The sequence below is a fragment of the Bidens hawaiensis genome, unplaced genomic scaffold (genome assembly GCF_021521415.1).
Source record: "Bidens hawaiensis isolate Kalapana, Puna unplaced genomic scaffold, B.hawaiensis_p1.1 tig00007139_1, whole genome shotgun sequence".
In the NCBI taxonomy this organism is placed as follows: Eukaryota; Viridiplantae; Streptophyta; class Magnoliopsida; order Asterales; family Asteraceae; genus Bidens; species Bidens hawaiensis.
Window position 1 is genome coordinate 774,723 of NW_027491492.1, and position 9,062 is coordinate 783,784.

The 9,062-nt window shown below is 36.0% G+C and overlaps 2 protein-coding genes across 2 annotated transcripts; one reads left to right on the plus strand and one right to left on the minus strand.

Annotated features, from left to right (window-relative positions):
* Nucleotides 1-4,113: 4,113 nt before the first annotated feature.
* LOC143634639 (uncharacterized) lies at nt 4,114-6,033 on the plus strand. The gene is made up of 3 exons (XM_077102665.1): nt 4,114-4,639; nt 5,380-5,552; nt 5,648-6,033. The coding sequence occupies exons 1-3, from the start codon at nt 4,142-4,144 to the stop codon at nt 5,787-5,789; spliced, it is 813 nt and encodes a 270-aa protein (XP_076958780.1). The 5' UTR covers nt 4,114-4,141; the 3' UTR covers nt 5,790-6,033.
* Nucleotides 6,034-6,354: 321 nt separating this feature from the next.
* Nucleotides 6,355-8,497, minus strand: LOC143634640 (equilibrative nucleotide transporter 8-like). The gene is made up of 2 exons (XM_077102667.1): nt 7,954-8,497; nt 6,355-7,172 (listed from the first exon to the last, which is right to left on the minus strand). Exons 1-2 carry the CDS (start codon nt 8,438-8,440, stop codon nt 6,478-6,480), a joined length of 1,182 nt encoding a protein of 393 aa, XP_076958782.1. The 5' UTR covers nt 8,441-8,497; the 3' UTR covers nt 6,355-6,477.
* Nucleotides 8,498-9,062: the final 565 nt, after the last annotated feature.

Here is a 9,062-nt window from a genome sequence, read left to right on the forward strand (position 1 = left end):
TTCTGCTGCAACTTACTAAACTAAAGTTGAGTATGGCATATGAGCCAAGTTCTGCTGCAACTTATAAACTAAAGTTGAGTATGGCCTATGAGCCAAGTTCTGCTGCAACTTATTAAACGAACTAACTTGATTATGACATGAATGTTAAGAAAATAATGTGATTATGCGTATTGTGGGCGGATGGGGAGCCACAGTATTTGGTGATACGTGATAAATACTATATGTGTATATGTGTCTATATACATGCTATGTGATTAGCCGTAGGAAATACTATGTGTAGAATATACTAATTATTTGCGTGTACACTATATAATGTTTGAGTTTACATGGAATCATTGTGGGTGGAAGGGGGACCACAGTGGTTGATGTTAACGCGGAACCGTTGTGGGCGGAAGGGGGGCCACAGTGGTTGAGTTTATGTGGAACCGTTGTGGGAGAAAGGGGGTCCACAGTGGTTGGTTAAACACGGAAATTGGAAACAGGTAGTACGATCAAACAATCACGATTTTACCGAAATTTCGAATTTATATTATAAACTTACATGTGTGCATATGCACACACAAGGATATGGCTGTGCATATTTATACAACCGTAAATACATATTTTTACATACGCGCGTACATACAAACTATGACTGTATGGTGCGCATAACTGATTTCGTTAAAACTTATGAAACTCACCAACTATTCGTAGTTGACCTGTTTTGACATGCTTTTCAGGTAATCAGGTATGAGAAGTAATTTCCTGTGAGTTACGTGTCTGATTGGTGATTGATGTCGTGGGCATTTGAGTTAGAAGTAAAGTGATTGAAGAACATGTTAAATTGTATCATCTAGTTTGTAAAAGATGTTAGAACGATGTAATAAATTGTAAATTAGTTAGTAATGTTTCTTTATGAACAATGTATTTGATACCAGTTGTATCTGTTGCATTTCCGTTTTACGCTTCCGCAATTCGCTTAACGGGGTGTGACAAATTATTACTAAGGAATGAAAATCCTTTCATATATAACAATTTTCATTCCTTAGTAAAAGGTGCTTTTTTTATTCCTTCAAGGAATAGAATGAAACGATCAACAATAATAATAATAATAATAATTATTATTATTTAATTATAAAATTATTATATTTTTTATTATTATATCGCATTATGTTATTATCGTTCCGTTAGCTAACAAAAAAAAATGTGTGTATATTTAATAATAAAATGTTTATTCATTTCATTTCTATATGATAACCAAACAAAATAATGAAATGGTAATGATTCATTTTATTTTTTTGTTCATTTCATTCCATTCTCTATTCTATTTCTTAAACAAGAAAAGCCAGCCTGGTTTATTTTAATGGACTGAGAAACATAGATTCAAACATACAATAAAACTAGGCCCAATATTGGATTGTAAAGTGTTTAATAATAAATACAAGCATGAATATTAAATAGCTTGTAAGAGTCAGAATATGTATGATTATACGAGCTACGTTAGTAATATAATAAATGATATATTTTCAAGAGAAACACTTTACGACATGCCATGTTTTTTGTATTTTCAAACAAAAGTTCGGAAGCCTAAACGCTACATAGCATCATCTCGAAACGTTTTCTTCTATACGATAGATTTTTTTAACAGTCTTTGGATCTACAGTAACCCTTTGACTCATTAATCTTCTATACGAATTACGATAGATGAATGAGCTGATTTTGATCCTCTACCCCACCCCTACCCACTTGTAAAGATATGAAGATGCTTTGATGAAGCTCATAATTCACATGCCATTTATAAAATATATATGCCATTCAAATGAAAATAAAAAATAATCTAAAACATATAGTTTCCTCCACACAACCTGCAGATTTTTTTCTATATCAGTCACATCGATCTCTGTTATAAGTTTTGGAATCTTTTTATATGTTTTTAAATTTTGTAGTTTATATATCAGACTCAGATATTTAATATTGTATTTGAAAAAAAAATGTGTTAAGTTAGAGGTGTTCATTGTTCGAACCGAAATGACAACCGTTCTGTCGTTACGAATTAAATTTGATCTTATCAATATACAGAAATTTAAAAACATGGGATTCTAAACTCGTTACACTAATACGTCTCTTTAATGAGATCCACACGTTAATGATTTAGGTGATACATGTATTGTCATGTCTAACATTAATGGTTCGCCTAAAGTCCAAACAACTATAGCTAGGGGTGTAAACGAGCCGAGTCATTTGAGATTGGATCGGAAAAAAAAACTCGAAACGGCCCAAGCCTTTTCCAGCCAAGCCACAAACAAAGCTTGTTTAGTTATCGGGCCCGAGCCTCACCCTTGTATGGGAAGCTCGCTTGCACTTGTTGAGCCTTAACATGCGTTGTGTATTTTTAAGTTTTTACATATTGTTAACTTCTATGTATAAATTCCCCCTTACACACCAGAGCTCGAGCTGTGGTTTGAGCCGTTTAAGGTATTACATGAACTTGAACCGAGCTTATGCTTGTTTAATGTTTTTCTTAAAATATATAAAAATATTTAAAACATATACAAATTATATATTTAATAATAAATTAGCCGAACTTTAAGAAAAAAGCTCCAGAGTCGTCGAGTTTTGGCTCGTTTAAGGTACAACATGAGCTTGAGCTGTGGTTTGAGCCGTTTAAGGTACTACACGAGTTTGAACCGATCTTATATTTAATGTTTTTCTTAATATATATATAAAAATATTTAAAAACATATACAAATTATATATTTAATAATAAATTAGCCGAACTTTAAGAAAAAAGCTCCCGAGTCGCCGAGTTTTGGCTCGTTTAAGGTACAACATGAGCTTGAGCCGAGCTTAGGCTCGTTTCAGGTTTTTCTTAAAATATATAAAAAAGTTTAAAAGCGTATATAATTTAATTACAAAATAATAAACCGCCACGAACCTGAACTTGAAAAAAACGGCTCCCGAGCCAAGCTCGAGCCAAGCTTTGTCTCGTATAAGGCACACCACGAGCTTGAGCCAAGCTTAGGCTCGTTTCAGGTTTCCTCAAATTATATAAAAACAACCAAAAACATATACAAAACTAATTAACGAATAATAAACTAGTCGAACCCGAGCTTGAAAAAATGACTCCTGCTCCAAACTCGAACTTATAAAAAAACCTGAAGCGAACCGAAGTCAAGCTCTCGTCGTAAGTCAAAACAAGCCGAACTTCAACTTAATCAAGCTCGAGCTCGGGCTCGGCGCGTTTACACATGATATAATAATAATAATAACAATAACAATAATACACAAAAGAGACAATCATATAATTATAAATTATTAGTTAAATTTAAAATACAGTTATATGATCACAACAACCATACCAACGGTCAAAATTAATCACTCCGCCTTTTATTGGAGTATCGGGCTATCCTTAAGTACCGGTTAATGATCCCTATGTTCCCGACGGATGAACCTTGCCCAATTTGTCGCAAGGTCTGTTTGGATTCTTTTGGTGACCATGCGGTGCATTGCAAAGAATTGCCTGGCTTTAAATACAGACATGATCTGGTTAGGGATGTTCTGTGTGATGTTCTTAAACGGGCAGGGATTTCTGCTAAAAAGGAGGCCCCTGTTAACTTTCTCACGGATCCTATTGAAGGGAGGTCTACTTTACGACCAGCTGATATTCTTGTGTTCGGGTGGGCAGGGGGGAAACATGCCTGTGTGGATCTTACAGGAGTGTCTCCTCTTGTTGGGCTCAGGGACCGTGGGTTTGTTGTGGGTCAGGCTGCGTTGAAGGCTGAATCGGGCAAAGTTGTTAAACACGAGAAAGCTTGTTTAGATAATCAACATGTCTTTCTACCATTTGCCTTTGATACATTTGGTTTTCTGGCTCCAGAGGCTGTGAAATTTTTGAGTAGGGTTCAGCGCGTCGTACACGGAACCTCTTCAGCTTCTAGGTCCCAAAGCTTCGTTTTTAGCAGGATTGGCTTTGCTGTTCAAAAGGGGGTTGCGGCGCAGCTTGTTGCCCGTTTGCCTGCCACTTTATTGTAATCGTTTTATAGTAAATTATATAAAACTTTGATAATCCACGTAAAAAAAATTATTATTATTATTATTATTATTATTATTATATAACTCTCAAACCCCCATTTCTTTTACTTCAAACCCTTAGTCTTCAAAGATGCTACTTCGTAGTTCATCGAATCCCGCACTCAATTCATGGCTCCGCCACGAACTCCACACCGAATCATCACCGTTCGACCCGTTACTCGCCCGCCGAGCCCCCAAATCACAAACAGTTTCGATGAGTTCGTTAACCGATCCACCGAGGAAGCTCATCCGAGCTTCATCGGAAGCTGATTTGATCGGTAATGTTAATTCGATTGTTAAAGGTAACAAAACCACCAATTCGTTACTCACTTCGATTGCGGTTGAAGAGGATGTTGAAGGAGAGGAGAGGGATTGTGATTGTGAGGGTTTGTTGTTTTCGGGAATTGGAGTTACGGTGGATGGTAGTGGCGGTGGCGGTGGCGGTGGAGGGAAGATCTCCGGTGGTGATGGGAATGGGAACGGGAATGGTTATGAGAATGATAGTACGGATTTGTATTATCGGAGTATGATTGAAGCGAACCCTGGGAATGCAATGGTTCTTGGTAATTATGCAAAGTACTTGAAAGAGGTACATAGGGTTTGTTAAAATAATAACAAAATTTTGTTAACGAGCTGGCACGGTTGGTTTGTAAACGGGCCGGATCAGTCGGCCTGAAAACGGGCTGATCAGTCGGTCTGCAAACGAGCTGGCTCGTTTGGTCTGCAAACAGGCTGGCTCGGTCGGTCTGCAAACGGGCCGGCTTGGTTTTGCTAATGAGCTGTCTCGGTCAGTCTGCAAACGAGGTGGCTCAGTTGGTTTGCAAACGGGCCGAAACGGTTGGTCTGTAAACGGGCCAGCTCGGTCTGAAAACGGGCTGGCTCGGTCGGGCTGGCATGGTCTGTTAACGAGCCGAGCTCGAGCCAAGGTTGGCTTGTAGGTCACTAATTAGTTAGCGAAAAGGATGCAGATGGTTTATAATTGGAAACTTTGCCTTACTCGTTAAAAAAACAGGTTTGGTAATCAAGCAGTTAAACTGGTTAAATCTTAGGCCTTATATATGCAATCTAAACTGTATGAAATTTTTTGATAAAAAGAAGTTGAAATTGCTTATAATATTGAAAGTTTTCGTTTGCCTCGTTTAAAAGTAAAGCCAAAATGTTAGTAATATGTAATTTATAGCCCAAATTTCAATTTAGTATTTATAAATAAAAGCCTACAACTTGCTCTTCTGGTTGCTCGTTTGCGGCCCTAATATCTATTTGAATACAAACATCACGATTCACTGATTGGTTTAATGATTTCAACATTGATATTGTTGTTTTGAAAAGGTCAGAGGTGATTTCGTTAAGGCCGAAGAGTACTGCAGCCGAGCGATACTGGCAAACCCTAACGATGGAAACGTGTTGTCAATGTATGCTGATTTGATTTGGGAGACACAAAAGGACGCCCCTCGTGCACAAAACTATTTTGATCAAGCTGTTCAGGCTTCACCAGATGACTGGTATAATTAACTTTTAAAAAACTTTGACTTACAAGTTAAATGTCTTTTTTTTTTTGCTTATTTGATTTAAATTTGTTTGTGTGATGATGATGCAGTTATGTTATGGCTTCTTATGCTCGGTTTCTCTGGGATGCGGATGATAAAGACGAGGAAGAAGACGAAGTTGATATGAATGTATTAACACCAAGTTTCTTAAACGAAACCGCACAATTACCTCCGATTGCTGCAGCTTCTTAAAGATGAATACTCTTTTGTATATTGACACAGATATTATTATACAGTAACTTGCTAACCTACTTTTGTTTGTTGTATTTTGTTTGCTTTTTTGCTCTTTTAACAAGCCATGTGATGTTGTGACTTGTGACTTGTTGCATAAAGTGTTTAATAATAAGTATTATAGATATATTTCTATTGATGTATGTTTTTGTAATTATCATGTTACAAATAGTAATAAAATGTGAATGATGGAGCTTGAATTGCAGGTAACACTCACTATGTTATTTCAAGATAAAAAGAGAAATTATTAGGCTTTTAAATAGGACCATTGCCTTTTGTATTGAAGTACAGCTGCTCAAATGTATTATTCATATCAATAGCTTAATATGTATTATTCATCTGTTGTTTTGTTGTTGTTTTGCATCTTGTAAGAAATATCTACTTAGCATGATGTGAGACGTTGTCCATAGCGTTCGGGCCCCACAAGTTCTTGAAAATATCTCATGTTTATTAACTTAACTTCATTGCAATTTATCTATATGAACTGTTATGTGAATTGGTACTAAATCCATTGAGTTCACATGTGAACAAATTCTTGCATATACTACCATAGTAACATATAATGTTATAAAATTAAATGATATTCTTTTATAATATAAGAATAACACAAACAAGAAACAACATTACAATCATTAACTAACTAACACCTTCAAATGATCCAAAACCAACCAAGAACCGACCCCGAAACCAACCCGAATCCCAAACACAAAGCCATGACAACCGCAGCCGTTTCTGCTTCCGAAGGCGGTACCAATTTAGGCGCCAAAATCATGATAACACTCGTCAGATAACCATTCGTAAACCCCAACACAACAGTCAAAAACACCACAAACACCTCATTTCTAAGCCACATAGGTCCATGCAAACACGCGGTAAATAACGGATATAACAACAATCTACCCAAACAACCCCATGTAGCCTTACCAACACTCTTTAAAACATATATAGCAGTAAAACATTTCCCTCCAAAATCCGCGATATTATACGTGGTAATTAACATTATCGGGTACCAATCTTTTAACACATCTGATTTTATATTTTCCGCTAAAAAGCCTGGAAATATCGATAAGGTGACGGTATATATTACGAATATTCCTAAAGCAGGCCATTGGATCATTCTTGCTACATCCCAAAATTTTTCCCTTGATGTTAAATTATTATTTTGTTGTGACTTATAATGTTGTTCCATAACTGGTAACTTGTATAACAAGGTACAACAAACCATGCAGAGTAGTAAGATAACCGTGCTGACTAGGAAGTATAAGTGTGCACTTTTCTTGAGCCCTTGTGGATCATGCGGGAGTGAAGCTTTCGTTATAATCCGCAAGAATGAGACCAAGATTCCTGAAAAGTTTGTGGTTTTAATTATTAGCTATTTCTACTTGTTTGCATAAAAACGGGCCGGTTTGTTTTATTTGCAACGGGTCAATGGATAAAGTTTTAAACTTTGTTAAAAATTAAAACGGGCCAAATGTGTTAAGATCTACCCGTTTGCCTAAAATGGGTCGATTTTGTTTTATTTGCAATGGGTAAAGTTTCGAACTTTGCTGAAATGAAAACGGGTCAAATATGTTAATTTCTACCAATTTGCCAAAAAATGGGTCGATTTGATATATTTGCAGCGGGTCAACATGAGTAAAGTTTCTAACTTTGTTAAAATGAAAACGGGTCAAATACGCTATTTTCTAACCGTTTGCCTATTAACGGGTCACTTTATGTTAATTACTAACCGTTTGCCTAAAAATGGGCCGGTTTGTTTTATGTGCAACGGGTCAACATGGGTAAAGTTTCAAACTTTGCTAAAATGAAAACAGGTCAAACATGCTAAATTTGTACCCGTTTTACTAAAAATGGTTCCATTTTTTATGAATCGTGTTTAAATGTATTATCTGCAACGGGTCATCGGTTAAAGTTTCAAGCTTTGCTATCAAGAAAACATGTCGAATATGTTAATTACTATTTAATGAATACAGTTTTCCTAATTTCATTTTTTATATAAAAATAGACTGATCTTATGTTGTTTTGCTAATTATTTTTATCATTCATAAATATGGACAAAAAATTGTTCTCGCCTTCTCGAGTCAGGCTCAACCCATATAAAACTATCCATTTTAACCCGACATACCTGATGAAGCAGTCCCAGCAAAAACAGCCTGCATGTATTCTTTTGGCAATTTTCCTGCGGACCCCACAAGGCTGCCGCCAATCAACCCATCCGCCAAACCACAAACCACAACCGATGCAATCACTACATAAAACGCTGACGTGGACTTCTCGTTCCAACTAACCCAATCAAGCGTTGGACTTACCATTAAAGACACAACAAACATTGTAAAACCAATGTTCATCCTCACTTGAAAACTCACTAGTCTACTCAAACTACTCCACTTTATCATAACAAGTAATATTAATAGTGTCGAACTCATATACGCTACCGAAAACACCTTCTCCACGTGTTTATCCGGATAAACATCACCAAAGTAATCAATGGCTGTGATCAAAGCATTCCATGGAAGTAAGTTTCCTGCACCAAGTAAGAAATGTATAACATAAGCTACTTTGAATGTGTCTTTTTGTATAATGTCACTCGACTCGTGCTTCAAACTCTCCATTTTCACATTACAAGTTTTGTCTTTAGAGGGTGCGTTTATATAAGGCCGGCGGGTTACGATATTTTGGTGCGAATTTTTAAAAGTTTGATTCTTTACAAATCTTTTGTTATGGATCACTGGAAATCTGCCTTCGATTCAAGATTGATGTGAATTGTGAAATATCTCACTTTTTTTTTACTTTGTGAAGCACAATCCGTCAATGTTTTATAAGAACAATAAAAGTAAAGAAATTTATTTTTCTATGTGTATATAATGTTACAATTATTATTTTTTTTCCTTGCATATTTATTCTAATTGCTTGATTGACATAGACTAGGTTTTAAACCCAAATGTTGTTACTTTATAATACATGAAAACAAATATGTCCCATGTGGGGATGTAAATGGATGGCAAGAAATGATTTGTGGTTTTTTAGAATATACCGTAGTTTTCGTCCATGTGGTTTGTCAAAATTTACGAGTTTAGTGTAATAATTTTAAATTTGCGATTTTCATCAATGTGGTTTCATTTTACTTGCAATTAAACCCGAATTCACTAACCCCGTTAAGTTTGGTCATTAAACCCATCAGCGCCCCTCATGTGAGGGGCAATTTTGTCCCTTTTCTCCCCAAATACAACCCAG